Source organism: Atractosteus spatula, chromosome 12 (genome assembly GCF_055471065.1).
Source record: "Atractosteus spatula isolate fAtrSpa1 chromosome 12, fAtrSpa1.hap1, whole genome shotgun sequence".
Lineage (NCBI taxonomy): Eukaryota > Metazoa > Chordata > Actinopteri > Semionotiformes > Lepisosteidae > Atractosteus > Atractosteus spatula.
Genome location: NC_142717.1, coordinates 5,109,258 through 5,128,464, shown reverse-complemented (window position 1 = coordinate 5,128,464; position 19,207 = coordinate 5,109,258). Strand labels below are relative to the sequence as shown.

The 19,207-nt window shown below is 35.1% G+C and overlaps 1 protein-coding gene across 1 annotated transcript in view; it reads right to left on the bottom strand.

Annotated features, from left to right (window-relative positions):
- Positions 1-993: 993 nt before the first annotated feature.
- rspo2 (R-spondin 2) overlaps positions 994-19,207 on the bottom strand; it is an 86,355-nt gene continuing 68,141 nt past the window's right edge. The window contains exon 5 of the mRNA XM_088929214.1: positions 994-2,150. Within this exon, the coding sequence (XP_088785340.1) occupies positions 2,035-2,150 (116 nt within the window). The 3' untranslated portion in view covers positions 994-2,034. The remainder of the gene's footprint in view (positions 2,151-19,207) is intronic.

Sequence of the window (19,207 nt, the reverse complement as noted above, 5' to 3'; positions counted from 1 at the left end):
TTGTCCCACTGCTCCTGTGACAGACAGAAGATTGGTTTGGGTTGTCTGTTGTGGCTGGTGTTCTTATGAAAAGCAATATGAAAAAGTGCAGTTCCTTCTCACACCTCACAGGGGCTGCAGAGTTCCATGGTTCTACTCTAAAAATATTACAAAACTAGCAAAACCTAAGGCCATTTTTTTTCTGACAGCTACTGTACAGTATAGCAAGTTTTCCAAACAAGTGGTAGTACCCCGAGGTCCTGTGACCTTACTTTATAAAGGAGAAAAGTAAATGGCTTTCTTTGGTTGAAAATTGTGTTAGTGATTTCTTTTTAGCTTGATATTTCCATTGAAATGCATCAATATATATTGATTAGAATCTGTGGAAAGTGCTGAAGTCAGCTGATTACCAAACTAAACAATGCTTTTCCAACTTTGGGATTGTCCAACTCTATTGTGAAGATAGGAGTCAGAATTCATTAACATGGTTGGTACTGTTGTTCATGTCACTTATTTCCTTTGGCCCACTGGTAGAATAGAATCTGCTCTTTTTAACTGTTGCAGTTACCTTTTAATTGTTTTCGTTTTTGAAAGAAATTGCTGCACTTAAAGTGCTGAATGTAAGTTGGTCAAGACCTACATTAAACTTTTAGCAAAGTGGGGGACTTTTGTACAAGAGATATTTAGAACATTAAAATAATGCGAAAATCAGAATACACAGTGGTTTGTGTGAAAAGGCTGAATAAACCAGTACAGGATCCCTCCACATTAAAAACCTCTAACTAAGCAGTGTGGCAGGTTTTGTTAATGACGTGAATAATAGTGTTGTGTGTAATATCCTGGATTCAACACAAGAAATGACACAGAGTTTGAGCTATGCACTTTTAACACTTCAGTGTGTTCAGCTCACATACAATCTATCTGAGAAGCTATTCTGACTCCTTTATTTTCACAAAACACTTAATTCATGTTTATCTTAATAAGAGATTCATTAATTGAAAGTTATGCTTGAGTAATATTCAATGTATTTTAATTAAACATGATCCGAAAACACTTTAAAACAGTTACTAGCATAAAACCATTCTGTGTTTGCAGCATATGAGCATTTTCTCTAAAGAAAGAATAAAAGAATAATTCAGTGTAGGTAGTTAAATAAATGGATACAGAATAGAACAGCATAGTTTTCCACAATATATTTAACATTAACAATTTTAACTTTATCTGTATTGTTATAATGGTTTTAAAGTATATAATGGCACAGAAAAAAAGAGTAGAAGACAACATTTTCAAACACAAAAGTATAAAATCAATCAATAAATAAATCAAATATACTATATAAAAGTACTAATTATGTGTTGGCTATAGATTTGTTTTAAGATGATTACTATAACGTCTTAAACCATAACACGTTAAACAATGAAGAAGTCAATACTGAAAATACAGTAATAATTTTTATTATTACATAAACTCTCAGCACTTATGTACATATGAGGATTGCCATGCTAGTTGAACAACAAAATTTCTCTTTCCACAATATACAATTATAGCATAAAGCGGTTTTACGTAAACATTGTTGTGCTGAGAATAAAATACTTTGCAACTATGCATGATAGTTGTATACATTACTTTTAAAATGTACACTATAAGAAACTTAGATGCCATACACAAAACAGTCCTTTTCCTTCAAAAAAATAAAAGAAAAAAAGATTTTACATAAATACATACAAGTCTTTCTTCTTGACATCATTTATAGCCTTTGACAACAGAATCTTAACATCACCTTTCTTTTTTTGGCTTTTTTTTTCTCGCGAGCACAGGAAGTGCCTTCATCACACATCCTCGCTCAGCCGTATCAACTTCAGTGTTGATCTCCGAAACTTTCAGTGTTTTCCAAAAATAAGAAAAAAATAAAATAAAACGAGCTTTGTAGACCTTTTGTTTTCACGAGGGGAATCGCCGCCAATACTGACGAAGCAGCAGGGCCGTAGTGCGTTAATGTGTAGGAGTAGCTAGCAGCTTTTGTGCACTGGTTGTGTAAAAGGTACAGTTTGTCATTCACTGGCTGGCCCTGCCTGTTGCCAGATGATCACTGTGCTGCTTTTGGGCACGAACACGAAGCCTCTGTTTATTGTTTGTTTTCTTCTTTTGGTCTTTTGTTCGTTGTTTTTTGTCTGAAAAAAAAAACGGAAGTTAGGATTAACAGAAATATTTATTAAACTTGCAATACAACTAAATTAATATGCATATAATTACTATGAGAGTTATTATTCTTTGACTAGGGAAGCAGATTGGCAAGTCCTGTGCCCACTCTCCAGGTGTTACATGTATTCATATGTCTTAATCATCAATAAATCGACCTTAAGAACATGAACAGTCAATGCAATATTTTAACGTAAAAGCACAATGATGGTGTTAATAAATGAAATCACATTATCCGATACTCAGTAAAATTATATAAACATGTTCCTTTTTTTCCTTATCTGAGACTGCTATGAGAAGATGCACCAAAGCGCATTAAATCACCTACAGTTGGTACAGATTTGGGCTGTTGTTTTATCTGAACCTCTGCGCAAAACAGAGTCAACAGAAACCTTACTGAAATTAGAAGTACAGAGCCACAAGTACAATGAATCACTTCTGCTGAGCATAAGCAAGAGAATGATGACTTTGATTACAATCATGATGTTATACTTTTCAATTGTTTCTTTTTCCTAGTGATTGTCCCCTTTTGTGTGGAGTGTTTATTAAGTTATCTCTATGTCCATTTTAGAGATATATTGTCCTTTTAATTAAACTGCACACTATACAAAACCTGTATAACAGGGACAGGGAATTGGGAAAGAAAGAGTACAGTATATCATTTCCAAATCCTAACTTATGATGTATAAATGTACCTTTTACATATGCACATGAATGTTATAGATTTTTAATGTAATCTGACAATATTGCCAGCAAAAGTATCATGTTTGGGTTCTCAGAAAGTAGGAATACAAATTGACACAGGAGATTTCCTCTAAACAGTTGGTTTTAAACATGGGTTCTTTAAATTACACTTGTTCATTACACACAGGAAAATTAGACCAAACCAGTGTACTATGTGTGAGAATTGTCTCTAATTACTTCCTCATATGCAGTGGACAATTGCCAGATCTTCTTAGCCGCCCAGACGGGCAAGCTAAATTACATCACTCACCACAACAACATGGATTCTTTGAATGGTCTCTGAAATCATTTTTAACTCAAAAAGCAATCGTGAAATGATGGGAGAAAAACATGTTGTGTTGCTCAGATACAGTTCAAAATGAACAATGTTGCACAAATATTTAATGATTCTGTCTCCCTGCCAGGCCCATTTCCTGTAATTAATTCAATCTTGTTATTTTTGGTCACATCTTGTAGTCAAACTGTTTATTCCAAAGTGTTGGAAAACTCTTGTTTAAGCACCACCTCTGGCGTCTTTCAAGTTCTGACTTGACCATGAAAAGTGGTGTTTACAGGATGTTGTACAAAACACTGTGTTAAGATGAATTAACCTTTTTGTATCAAGCCATTTTCATTTCTTTAGAGCATAAAATTTGGTATAATAATCACTGTAATTATTATAGTGAAACAGAAAGAATACTAAATACAGCAGGGGCTCGACTGTAGGCCAATTTAACATTGGAGTCTTGTATGGAAGAAAAGCAGAGCAGGATGAAACCAAGCTGAAGGTTATTAACTGCAACTGTCAAATTAGTGGGGCAACAGATCTAGCAAGTGAGTGAGACTCTGCCTGCTGCCTTGCCCATGTACTTGCTACTCAGCAGCTCAGCGTGGTCTTGTTTTAATATTGCAACAAACACTCCCGGTTCAGTCAGCACCATGGGGAATGACAGGATGGAGAAGACTTTACAGGATCTCTGACAGTTCTATTGCCTGTTTCATTACAGTGGGGCCTGCTAGTCATGGAGGCTGGGGGAGAAAGTGCAGGCATGTGCTGGAGGCAGAGCAGGGATCCGTGTTGTTTATTTTAACTGATTACTACAAGTTTGTGATCACTGTTGTTTCTTTCACCGGTTATTTAACTTAAAGACAAAGCATTGGTACTTTAATTATCAGGCAGTATAAGGGAGGGTTACTTGAGTCGTTTAACCATACATACTGGACCCTATACATTCTGCAATTGTATAGGGGTGGACTCAGATTTATGCAAATCTGGCTGTTTGAGACGATTCTCTGCATCAAACCCTTGAGAAAGTCGAGATCCTATTGTATGTAATACGTTACATCCATATACTGCTTTTCATGCCAAAGAACTTAAACCACTTGCCTTTAGGAGGCAACCCACGGAATACACCACTGAATTGCAGCACCCACTTGGCTGGCACAGAGCAGCTATTATGTGCCAGTAGCCCAGCTATACAAAAGATTAGGTGGACAAGTGAAAACAAAAAATCACCAATTGACTTTAGAAGGAACTTTAGGTTTTGCAAGACCAAAATGGACTGAACCCAGTTCACTGGTCACTTACAAGTAGTGATATATGGAGATATGGACATTGGTCTAGTATAAATGAGAGTAAATATGCTGCACAGCACACAGTTCACAGGTATACCACAATGAACATACCTCGTTTGGAATTGAGTTAGATCTAAAATGTCCATTATTATAAGAAGGTATGGTGTATTTGCAGTCTTTGTACAGTATGTGACCCTTACAGTATGTGACAGATTTGTCATCTGACTCTATCACCTACACATTTGATCTTTGAACGTGGTGGACCTAAAAGATTTTGCCAGGGTATGGTATTCGGGAACATATCGTTAATTTTATACAATCTCTTCCTCGTCTCAGCAGCCAGCAGCCCAGCTGGGATTCAGTCAGTTGAGCAATGTTTCATTTTTAACTGTTGTAACAACTGCTCATGAATTCTCAGCCCATTCTCAGTCATTGAATAAATTTACTATTGTACATTTCTTTAACAAATATTTCATCTTCAAGTATAGTTTTTAGAGTGCTAGATTAGTGATATTTTTGGTACCCATTATACTAGGTTTTGTTTAATAGATCTAAAATTAATTGACAGTTACAAACTCTTCTTATTTGTTTAGGTACATTTTATTTTCTATTACTTTGGAAGCTCTTATTAAGAATATATAAATACCGTGACAGCATTTTTGGGAGGTGCTGGTTTTTGCCTGACCAGTGGGATAGGAATTTAAGATGCATCTTGGAAATCTCAAAACATATCTTGCCTTTGCAATACATTATTACAGTTTCAGACCACTTTTCATAGAGCAGAATTTTCTGTGTAAGTCCTGACTGAAAGCTGAGTAAAACAACAATTAATTCCAGCTTTTACTTGGCCGTTTTCTCAGATCTGATCAAATCAAAAAGCTTTTTACACTTGACCGCATTAAACTTCCCATTTCTTCTGCTGTAATTAAAAACGCACTACGATTCTGGGCACATATGTGTTATTACTTGGAACTATAAGCACAATATCCTGGGTTATAAAACTGGTATTTATTACATTTGCATGTCGTGTGCAAGAAACATGTTAATTTGTAATCAGGGCTTTATTTTATTGTGCCTTATGGTTAAAGATGCTGGGTACAGATTTCTTGCTAGTGTGAATTAGGCACTAATCTGGTATTACATGTGCAAAGAATCATCAATATAGAATTTGTTTGGGGGGATTTTAATGTTACGTCTTAATAAAATGGGGTCACGTATGAAATTGGCAGTTCTGGATAGCTAATTCTTTGTAGCAGGGATGTCTGTTGAAAAATGCATTATTTAATTTCAAATTTAAAAATGTGTTGGTTTCATTGCATTTGTTTTTAGATTCAACGTTGTTTCCAGCCAATGACAAGAAGGAGCCTGAAAAGAATTAGATGACAATCAAGGAGAAGAAAAGTAAATTATAAATGTTAGCTTTGCCCAGATATTACCATTGTTGTGTATTATGTAATATGGCACCAATGTTAAAATGTTGTATTATATATAATACACACTGATGCTGAAATGGAAATGTACATTTTTTAGTCAAAACATACTGTAAAAGATATAGTTTTCGCCTCAGCCCATCCTTTCTAATTAACTGTTTTGATATCTTTCGTTATGATGAAGAAAGTACAGCATACAATAAGCTTCATTCATCACTGTTTTCTGTTTTAGTTTCGAGGGACACCAAATCACATGCATGCAGAGAAGATAATAATTGCTTTATGTTGAAAATGTTATGGCTGCATTCGTCCTGTTACTATAGGTTCAAAATAAAAATATACAGTAGTATAAACATGTTGCCAAATTTTTGGACTGTAACAAAAATTCAGTGGTCTAATTTTAAGATCTGGGCAGTTTCAGACAAATAAAGAGGAAGTAGTTAAAATATTTGGCTGGAAATTCAATTGCATATTTAGCAAAGCTGAGAAAATGGATGGAACTCATAAAGTGTCATATTTATAAAACACATTACACAATGCTGACTTTACACATTTGAGCCTTCATGATAAGACACAAACAAGTAACAGTGCCAGCAATATCTTCTAGAGTACTTCAGTATCCTTTTAGTCAGCTCAAAAGTTTTGTTCGGAAATTGGATGTTAAGGGGAAAACATTCATTCCTGAAAAAAATACAGTCCTTTTGGTGCGGTAAAGAATGCTTTTGAAATGTAGAGGTTTATTACAACAATTTAATAGTTGATATTATTTGACTAAATATTACTTTACGTTCTGGAAAAAAAGACCTGTTTAAATCATTATTCATTATTTTTTAATTTAAATATTATGGTCTCACAGCTAGAGGGCATCCAACACCAAGTCAAAAATATACTTTACTGTAAGTAACAGTGTGAATATGGGAACTTAAATCCAAAGACCTGAAGCAGTTTGAATTCCATCATTATTGCTGGCCTTATGTATAAGCTACTCAGAACAAGCTTTAATGATACATTATAATTTTACAACTTATTTACTGGTAATGTTGATTACCAAAGTTTATATACAGAGACTGTCCATTGCACAGTTTTCACATTGTGTTGCTTCAAAACATGCAGTCATGACTGCAACTGACATGTGCAATATACACAACTTATTCCACACATTCAAAAAATACAAAAAAATAAGTAAATAATGAATATGAAATGAAAATGGAAACGTTATGATAAGTATTCAAACCTTTTTCTGTGGTAAATCTAGATTAATTCAGAGGCACAACATTACCTTAAAATGCTGCAGAATAAGTTGAGAAGCTTCTGCCTGTGTGCGATAATAGTAGTTGAAATGATTTCAGAATAATTACACTTTGTATTTGTAAGGATTTCTAATCAGGTAGTGAATTTATAAACAGCAATTCAACCGTGAAGTCCAAGAAGCTTTCAAAGCAATGTAGGAAGCAATTTACCCAAAGAGACGTGCAGCTATACTGTAATTATAACTTAATTTAACTTAAGGTGCTTTCACCAAATATTGAGTTCATGGGTCTAAATACTTATGCAATAAACATTTCAGTTGTTTCTCTTTAGTTTTTCTGGACGTTAGTGCAACTTACCTTAGATGTCTGAAGTTTGAGTATTTAGGTTTTTAATAAAATATTAAGTTTTAAATAATGTGTATGTATCATTCTGTAATTCTACAAAAGGGGACACGTGAGGCACTGTATATACAGTATGTGGTTATTTTACTAGGAATTGCCAACGTGATTTATTACAGAAACATTTCAACAAGGTCTTTTACTTTGAATAACACTGCAGAGATTATAAAAAGACAGGGTATTTGCAGACTTAGAATTTCAGGATTTTTAGAGCGTAAAGTAGGGAACATCGTGCTTTGGGAACAGTCTCTTACTGCTGACTTTTTTATGGACCACATTCAGCACCTATTAACGCCTTGGAATTTTAGCGATTTTTGCTTCTTGTTGTAGATGGAGTCTCTTATCTGCCAGTAAATCTTAGGATTTCGAAGAGAAAGAAAACTAAAACTGTTTGTTAATCAATATCAGACACCTATGTGTCAGTACTCATACATGCATCAGTTTATTTCCTCACATATGAACATCGTTTTGTACGCAGCTGTAACTTTGATAAATCTCTAGTAAAATGTACAAAGCTGAGTAAACATGCAGGTAAAACAGGAACTAAATTACTCATAAAATCCATGCTGGGTGTTTCTTTTTTATAATAAAATGCAATCTTAGTTTTTGATTATATAAATATCAATCTAAAACTTCCCATTACACAACTGACACAGTGGGGTTATTTGCTTAAATGCAGAACTAAAATATATGGCAATGATTTAGTTGCAAGAGCTTCTGATAATATGAACTGTTCACTTTAGGATTGTTTTATTATTTCTGAACATCATTGCATGTGCTTCTTGAAATGCTTATAAAAATAAACCAATTTCCCTGTTGTCGTAAAAACAAATTACATTATCATCCCATAGTGCTTCCATATCTCATGTTTGTAGTTTATAGTTAAGGGCATACTGAGAACTGACATCAGCTGCTGAACACTTGTAATACTAGCTGGCACATAAAAAATTCATGCAGACTATTTGAGATTCCTTTGTTGAATGTAGCAGTTCTTTAGAGCATATGGTGTAGGAAACTCTTGTAGTTCATAGCCAGCTACTTGCATTTTCATTCAAGAATTTCATTGCTGAGCACTGACAAAATGATAGGTTACACAATCTGATAAATCAGATAAAATTAGGTACTGATATTCTCTATTTATTAGTGTTGTTATTATTGCTTCCACATAAATCATGTCAGCAGCGGTTGCAAAAATCTAAGCTTTTACACAAACTGAATAACATTTTAGTCTTTCCTAAAACTCAAACAAAATGACCATGTCATCTTCAGAAACAGACAAAAGATTATAAATTGTTTTCAGTACAAAGTACATACCTTTTTTTTTAACAACTCCTAAACCAATGCTCCAGTATGGTGACAAAGGGCAATTTGCATGTATTTCAGATGAACTGTTCAACCAAGCTCCTGAAAAGATTTCAGGGCACTGTTTGTAAGAGTAGATTTGTGAAACCCAGAGTCTGCAAGACTTACACAGGCTCTCTTAAATTTACCCTTAATTCAATTAGTGAAGTAATTATTATTAAATATATTTATTTTTAATTATAATAATTTTTTGCAAAATGTCCACAAAGTAAACTGTACAAGCAATTCAGCAAATACCCTAAGGTGAAAAACCTAAAATCGTCTTGGAAACCATGTTCCAGTAAAAGCTCCATTGCATTGCTAACTGCATAATACAGTACATGTATGCTAAAAGACTGCAATGGCTCATTTTAGAATGAGCCAGAAAATACAGCAAATATTGTTGTTGTACAGGTAAAAATATTGTTTTATAATGTTTATTGCTTGTCTTATTAATGACCTGAAAAAGCTTTGAATCCAAGTGTTAGTAGTACATCTTAAAATCTTGTAGTTGCAGTCACATTTTCTTTTGAGATGAACTTGATTTTCACTAGACATACTGTAGGGTATAAGCACACAAACCCCTGATAAAAGAGAAATTAAATGGATATGAATTTTCTTTGCCTCTCAACAGTTGGACCAAATATTTCACCTGTTTGGACCAGACATTCCCGACTGTGTCCAACATCAATCTACGATTTTCTTTTAGCTTTCAGATGTTTTCTCTTATAGATACTAAATACAGTAGCTTCTTATTATCACTGTCAGGGGTGTTGTTCTGCTTTATGCTAAGAAACCTCATGAGATCTCAGGGGGCTATGAAAATTCCTTCAGAAAAACTCATGCCAACTACATGAGACTGAAATATAGCGGAGTATAGCACCATCAAAACATTAAATTTCAGTGCATACTTGTTTATGTTAATGGTATCATTTCAATACAATTAATTGTAACGGGTTTTTAACCAAAGAATCCCCTGTACTTCTCTTTATTTGAAAGTTCTGTCAGAATTCACAAACTCAAGTGAGTCTCACTCAGAACACAAGTGGAACTGACCCTGTCAGTGCTAGTTCAAGCCTAGGCCATGTTACTAGTGTAATGTCACTGGGATTCTCCAGATAATGTAGATACACACAATTTTCAGGTCATTGCCTGTGACAGGGCTGGAATTAGTCGGTCAAGGCCTTCTTGGAGGAATAGCAAGTTCTACCAACTTTTTGGTGCCTGCAGGTTTGCAGTAAAAGACATGCTGTCTCTAGCGCTGAGTCTAATTCTCCTGTGAAGAGCTGTTTAGTTGGTAATGTACAAAAATGTCAGTGGAGACTATCCAAAGCAATAAAGAAATAACCCAGCAAGCAACAGGTACAAGGCAGGTACAAGGCACAGGTACAAGGTACACCCCAGACAGAACACAGGTCTATTGCAGGACACACACAGAGACAAACAGGCACACACTCACACCAGGGCCAATTTTCTCAGAAGCTAATTAACCTACCGGTTATTGGACTGTGTCAGGCCACTGAAGCACTAGGAGGAGAACATACAAACTCCATGCAGATAGCATCCCAGGAATTGAACCCTGGGTCCCAGTGATGACCACTGAACCACCTACTGCTACTCATACTAGTATTAATTACTTCTACTAATACTACTACTACAGTACATATAAATGTATATTAGAGCACTAGTAATAATATAATTTGTGGCTGTATAGCACTTTTCTTCTCATAGGAAAAATGTGAAACAAGTGATGCATGGGAGTCATTACGATCAGATCAGATGTAGAAGTGAGACTTTGCTTACCGATCGGATTAAGGGGAATGTTTTTGGCAGGACTGTACAAGTCCAGAGCAAATTTAGCAAAGATCATAGGGTTGGCACCCTACTGTTACAAACAACACGATGAGACCTTTACACTGGCAAAGGTGTTTGTTTAGACCTCAGGCTGAACTACAGCATAGCATAGCATTGGCGGTTCATTCTGGGCAATGCCATGGTGAACTCTAACCCAGATTCCCAAAATGTTGTTGTACATTGACCCTGGCACCATTGGAGTGGTTTTTTCTCCAAAAGAGAACACAACATTTCGGCCGTGGAGCCTTTTTCAGGTGTGAGAGAGACAAGGCAGTAGGCAAAGGTAATGTAGCGGGAGAACAAAGGCTGGGAGAGAGGAGGAGTGAGAGGCGGGAGCAAGGGACAGAAAGAGAGGCCAGCCTTTGTTCTCCCGCCACATTACCTTTGCCTACTGCCTTGCCTCTCTCACACCTGAAGAAGGCTCCATGGCCGAAACGTTGTGTTCTTTTTCTTCTTTTTTTCAGCATGGAATAAACCTATTACTTGTTCCTTTGCAGCCTACGCATGCTGACACAGCTACCCACCTGAACTAGGTTTAGCAAAAGGTGTGTTTCCCAGATAAAATATTGGGAAAATGAAAAAGGAGGAGTACAGAGGTTTTCTTTCTTTTGTGAATGAAAAATATCAAACATTTTTCTTTATCATTGCATAACTGCAACTTACTGCCAATTGTAAAGACAGGTAGACGAAAGGATCACAAAGGGGCAATGAGTGACAATGAAGTTTGCTATTATATCCGATTAGTAACAGAAGACCTAACCACTATAGTTTATATTAAAAAATCAATGCTCTGTTAGGGGAAACATTGATAGCATGTTTCATAGCATGTTTTTCTTTTTAATTGCTATTGCTGCCTCTTTAATTTTCCTTAACAGAGTAAAGTTTATCAGCATTGTTGAAAACAATTGTAGATTTCTTTTTTTTTTTTTAAATAGCTAGAGTTAGCTCATCTTTTTTCATAAACACGCCAGAGAATGCCATTATTTCTTTAGGGATAAAGAAGACTACTGGCGCCAGCAAGATTTGATTTCAGTGAGAGAAATTGGATTACAATCCATTAAGGACCTTTCACATAAATTTATAATGTTGTGAAGGCAATATTTTGCAGCCAGTCTCTCTTACTGCACCTCTATATTTTATGCTTGGAGGAGCTTGTTAAGATCTCTACACAGCTTCCTATAGGAACTTGGGACAAGATAATTAAAACTATATATATATAAAACTGAGAAATAATAAAGCTGAGAAAGAAAGGTTACAATATGACACATTATAATGAGAGAACAGTCTACTCATGAATATAAAATGTATAGCAATTACCTATCTAATTAATCTAATTGTCCTTCTTGTTGTAAACATGAATTGTTTTTTTTTTAAAAAATGAACTAAACCAGAAGGAAATATGTATTAAATATCTCCAGTCTGGTATTTCTCTGTATGACTTGGACAGACATCTGCATGAAAATACAAAGTCCACAGGACAGGATCTTATATTTACATGCACATGCCAAAACTAGGCCCTTTGAAAATTACAGATAAATGGCATTATTTAAGTTTAATTACTGGCTAAATGTTGTGCTCGTTTTTTTTCCGAAGACCAAAATAAAAGTGTTTGCCTTGTTTTTCAAAGGGACTGCTTCTTCATTATGCAGTATGTGTACAACTGATGGCTATGACATGGTACAGAAATAAAGGGATCTGAAAGCCAATTAAAACATCAAAAGAAGTCCTTAAAATGTTACAAATTTCTGCTCTAATTGAAGAGCAGACGACAATTACCCCTGCCACCAAAAGAAAGAAGAAGCAAAACAAGCATGAGCTTGCTGTCTTAACAATCGCAAAATCTACTAATGGGGATATTGCTATGAGCTCACCCAATAAACCTTTGTTTTATTTCAAATGTGTTTAGAAAAACATGCTGATTTCATAAGGAAGGAGTGACTAACTAAAGTGCATTAGAAATGTTTCCAATAAATGAGTAATTACTGAAAATATAATCCCTCGTTAAAACAAATATTATTCTATATTGCTGGGTAAATAAGCCTATCTGTCAGTTGTTATTATAAAGAGCTGTGTACTGAAATGCACTCTAAACGCCTTGATTTATTTTTTAATAATTAATTATCATCACTGCATACAGTTTGAGGCACCATATGAGTGCATATTCTACATCTCTATCTGAAGAAATTGCATATCACATTGTACAAAGTTTTGTGTAGCTATCATAATGTTAAAAATTATATTTTAAAGCATAAAGACTGTCCTGGGCCAGCAGCTATTGTTACATGCGAAATACTATGATTTTGCAATGACCACATCTAAAAACACCTAAAACTATAATCAAATGCATTTAAACAAAAAAGTTGTTCCCTTACAGTATATTCACATTCAGGAAAAAGCAACAGATGACTGTATTTCAAAGGAAAAAGTGGTGTGCTGTCTACTTAAAATGAAATTAAAATGTTGCCCTCTTATAGGTATTTAAAACATACATTCTAAGATATATCAACTAAATACAACTTAAATTAGAAACCACGAGAAATGGCTCTGTAAAATAAATCAGGGCTCCCTACTGACTCAACCCATAAAGGTACTTGCTCCAAGCGCAGGTCGAGTCCTGTGGCTCAAATATCAAGAGTTCAAGCTTGGGTCATGTCACAGACTGAATGTGACTGGGATTCCCCAAGCAGCAATGTACACTTGGCAGAGTGCCACTGTGGTAAGGTGTACATTAGTTAGCCAATGTCTTCTTGGTTTTACCATGATTTATCAGGCACCTGCAGGCTTGCATTGAGGTCTGTGAGAAATGGATCCCTCCCTCACAATGTGGGGAAGCAATACAAAAAGGCAAACAAAATGTTAGGCTATATGGTAAAAACTGCAGAATTTTAACTAAAATTGCATTATGCAGTAGCATGGTCTCATTTAGAATACTGTGTGCAATTATCATGTTATGGAAATATACTGCTACTCTGGAGTCACTCCAGAGAAGAACAACCAGTTACTGTACATCTTAAGGCTTAAGGGACTGTCTTACATTGACAGGATGAAGGAACTAGACCTTTTTATTCTTAGACTATGAGGGGACCAATTTCCAGGCACTGACAAAATCAACTGAATGAACTTCTTAAGAATGAACAATGAAAAACTATCCAGAAGTGCTTTTAAAACTAAGAGCAGAAAGGACATTTTTATTTAAAGGTTTGTGGGAATCGAGAAGAAGCTATCCATCCATGTTGCTGTCAATATCTTAACTCCTTTCGATAGGCAACTGAATGAAATACTTGGATAAATTAGCTACTAGCAGAAAAATGGACTAGATGAGTCAAATAGCGTCCTCTCTTTAGTAAACTTGCTTATTTTGTATAAGCAGATACAGTTCCATGCAATTTAATCTTTAATGACATTTTCTGCTTGAACATAACATAATCTGAAATTTTCATCCGGAACATCTTGTCGGAATTTGAAAAGAATTTTTCATTTTTTTTAGCATGACGATGATCCCGACACATTGCAAATTCAGGATCTCACAAAAAATAGCACTACTAAATCACCCACAGTACTGGACAAAACTGTACATAAGACTAACTTGTTGGTTTCAGACCATTTACAAATAGGAGGTTACAAAAATATAATTAAAGAAATAGGCAGAGCAGAATAATCAATTATTAAAATAAATACTCGCAACTCCCAAATTGTAAAGATTATGGCAAGAATATACCCAAGTGAATGCTATAATTAGAGACACTTGAGTTCTTTGATCTCTGGCACAGACTTGGTGAAAACAGTAATAAATAGGCACACTGGGTTAAATAAAGATTTATTCATAGTGACAATGACACACGCTAAATAACACAACACAAAATACAACATACAAGTTACTCTATTTGTGAACAAGGCATCTCCCTATTCCAAACTGCATCCACTAACCAGGAGAGACCGTTTTTAACCTAGGGATTCTTTATGAAGTAAATCAGAGTTTCATAAACAGAACAGCAAGTTATCTTAACAAGACACAAACTCAAATCTGGTCGTAAAGGCTGATCAGAATAAGGACCTTGTACCTGATACTGTCTCTTCTTCCATTTGTGTCTTTATGTCCATCCTGTCTCCTGTCTTCCTTTCTTTCCCTCTCTTTTTATCCTCTGTACCTGGAATTTTCATGACTCTATGATTTACCAAGAACTGAATTAACCAGGGTATACAGTACCAAATGATTCCTCAATGTGATGATCAGTGTGTCTCAGACCCAATACTCAGTGAACACCTCAGTTCCTTTCTTGCTTTGAAGCTCCCAGTGTTGCTGCAAATGGTGACCATTCCCATCTAGGTGTAACAATACTATTTATCTTGTTAGTGAGATGCTTCCTTATGATACTCTGACATGATATAGTCTAACACATATGAGAGGCAGAAATTAATTCAGTAGCTGCAAGCAGCTGTGAGCCAAATTAATAATCTCTGGCTATTATGTCCTGTCAACGCCACCTTTAATCTTCCACACAGCTGAAAAAAAGCAGTTCCAGAGGCAATCTGACACTGTCTTGTTTCATAGCAAATGTCGGACCAGTATAGGCAAGCTGTCATTTTTATTCTACAGTATATGATAATATTCTATGTAAATCTACAAAAACAGAAAACTGGTATTTCCTGCTTCATCGTCTTGTCCCGAAACATAGATATCTAAAAGATTTAGAATAATATTTTATTTTAAAAAAAACCTTAATTCCTTAATGAAACGGGATTCTGGGAAAGAAAATAAGTTGAGATTGGATTCTTTGTTTGTGTCACTTTTTAATACTGCACACAACATTGACTACAAATGTAACAAGCCTTGTTTCCAGGAATTATAGATCAAATGCTATGATAATCTGTGGCCTTCCTTTTACACCCTTAACTATTTCTTACTAAACCGTTCTAAACTGATTCGCAAGAAAGCCATCGCATGCATTCCAAAATATTCCACTTTACTCTAAGATAGCAATAGCAATGCCAATAAAATACAGTAATTAAGTCTTTAAAATAACATGTAAAAATAAAAAAAATGGGCAGTCTGGTCAAACGTATAGTAGTGCCAAAAATATGAACAACTATACTACCATAAAAATATTTGATGGAACATTTGTTTTCTATTTTACCCTAAAGCCGTGTTTCCTGATGTATGACTGCCAAACCTGGTACAATAGTCAGTGCAGTTGACTATGGCAGACTGAAGCCAGAAAATAATTTTACAGGAAAAAGAAAAAAGAAAATAATCGAAATGCTGCCGCTCTTAAATTTGGTTTAAATCCCACTGGTGTGCTGTGGAGTGTGATTTATTTCCTAGTAACAATATTAAATACAGATCCCCGCTGAATCAATTAAACCTCAGCAATTCATAGAATTATTTTACAGTTAAAAAAAAAACAAAACTTTATGAATAAAAACGTACATGTTAGTTACTGAATGGTACGCACAATAAAGAGTTTTGTTTTCAGTATAGGCAACATATGGGAATAGGCAACAATCATAGCTTAAGTCTTAGTGCTAAATGTGACATTTTTTAGAACCGTCTTGACTTTGTGTTGCCACAGATTAATGATTGTTGCCTTGCACTGGTTTTTATTCGCTGCATCTATTTATGATATTGTACTGTACTATCATGTCAAGGTCTTTACATTCCAGTTACGAAACTGCATAATTTTTATTCATAAATTCTTAGTGGCACATGATAACGTAAGTGTCACATATTCCAGATATTATCCCTGAAAAGACAGTGACTAATCTGAGTTTAAAGAACAATAAGATATTGCTTCCATTTTCTCTTTCTTTCCAAATGGCATGTTTGTCATATAATAATAAGTGCAAAACACTTCATTATGGTTAGGGACCTAAAGTCCATAGATATTTTCTTTCCAAACAAATCAAGACCTGAAGTGACTCATTTATCCATGTTCAGTTTGTGCAGTGATGTTTGCTTTCTTTTTCCACAGAGAGCCATCTCCTCAAAAAATACATTTCATTAAAAGATAAACAACACAAATGATGCACTCGTTTTGCTTTATTAGTCAGCCAGAGGTCAGGGGAAGAGATTTTACTTTTATGGATAGGCAAGTGGGTATTTTTCAATAATACTGTACTTCAACTTATGTAATTGAATGTACATCACTCCATACCAATATGTTTTAATAGAAAGAATCACAAGGCACATCAAGTAAACTGTCTCTGAAAAATCCTCATTAAATACCAAACACAAATTCATCTGTCCACCTCCTGAAACCTGCTGTCCCTTTCCTCATTTGTACTTCAATCTTTAGTTTTATTTTTAGAATTCTCATATTTATTACCTGTTGAAACCATAATGTCATTTATAACTGATCATTTATATGGTGATCTCTTCCACATTTTTTGTCAAATTATTAATTCTTACAAAGCTGATTAAGAGAAAGAAACCAAATGCTTTGCTTAACTATGCAAAGTACAGTAACTAATCCCAAAGGCTTTTTTCATTTCCAGTTTCAGCGTTTGGATAATTTGATAATGAATGGATATTTAAGAAAACACTTTTAGGGAGGTGAGGTACTGTCAGCATCTCCAAGGCTCATGCAAGTACAATCAGGAAGCAAATATGAATATCGAAAGGTGACAGTTATTTGTACAGTACATGGCAAACATTAATGTCGGGCAATTTTGAAAAATCTTCACTAATGAAGCTTAAGACTGGCATAAAATACGAGGAAGAGAAGACAGTGGATGGTATATTACTTTCCTAGTATTATTGAACCTCGTGAGTAACTCTACTTATTATACGTGGACAAAATGTAGACATTTTCTTCTATTTTTGTTTTACTATCTATACTTACTATGTAACTTCAAGCTCCTGCTTGTTAAAAAGAACATGAAAAATATGAGCAGAAGCGTCATTAATAAAAAGGAGTTAATAAAAAAGTTCACAGCTCTGTCCGTGGATAAATGACACACTGTGCTTAAGGGTAATCTACAGTACATACTGTAGCATAAATGCAGGGCTACATACATGAGGGACAGCTAAGGATTCCAGGAGGAAGTGAAGTCATTTAGCTTATCTAGTCCATTTGATTGTTAATAACCAATTAATAATCAATGAATAACTAATTGATTCAAATATCTTATACAGTAAGGCCCTTTCCTCAAAGAAACCAGGGTATGCACAGGGTGGGTTGCAGAACCCACGGTATATAGTTTACAGATTCTGATGTAAAGTTCTTAACCGAGTGATCAATTTGTGTTTACTTTTTACAATACAGATCCATGAAAGATATATGGCATTTGGAATGATTAGCCTATATTACCAAAATCTGTCGGTTAGTGGCTTCATTAATGCTAATTAGATCACATCATGGTGCCCCAACAACACACGTTTTTCATTATACTGTATAATATTTAATGTCTTTGGATCTTAATGTGATGTAGTTATTAACTATTCAGGCAAAATATAATCGCTTAAAACACTGCTGACAGCATCAGGAAACAAAGAGGGACATTTTTTGGTATCACACACGTTTCTGGGAAACATATTCACTCACCAGTGCTCTATGTTTTGGAATTTTTTATGCTTCTTTACCCACCCCCTTTCCTGAGAGGCGATGGTTTGTAGAAACCAGGTGTTTAACTTGAACTACAAGGAACCATGGAAAACCACTCACACAAAGCACGCAAGAGGGCATAAGCACCAAGTAATACAATAAATAGCTATAAAATACCAAAGCTAAGAACTATTCCTCTGACCATCTTTAATCAAGAAACTATTCACAGCAGTCACAAGTTAAATAAACTTTTTGCTTCCTTTTTCTTTTCAGTGCCTGGGTTCTCTCTGTGCTAGATCTGCACAGTTAAATGCAATTACTTTCATAAACCTTTTAAGAAATCACCAAACAAATGTTGAAAGCTGGCATGACCATTTTATTGTCTCTCTTTTTTTTTTCTCCTGCCTTCCAGCCTTGTTTTGGGATATCGGCAGGTCACAGCCCAAAATGTCTTTCTGAATCATCAGCCTATAATTACAAGCTCTGATGTCTCTATAAAGAAGCCCCTAAGAGGGGCTTCTGTGGATATGCTGATGCAACTGTGGAACAGATGTCAGTTAAAATGTTACCCTCTTGCTTTGCAACCAGTAACTTCTGGGGGCGGATTTGGGTATGCACATCACCAACTATAAATGTGGCTAAAAAATTCATTTAGTGACCATGTTTTGGAATATACTGATTATCTTCAGATACATAGGCTAATGTTTAATTTAATATATTTCTCTTTATATAACATTTATTTCACATTATCAAACAGTCATTAAAGCTGTTCCTGACATGTGTGGTTTCTTGAGATTAAAGTGTCTATAGGCCTCAGCCAGAAGCTGGCAACACAAAGGACAAAAGTCTGGCATCCAGAGACAGAGGCAAATGAAGAGCTTATACAAGGCCTGAGAATGCATAAAACGGGGGTTAT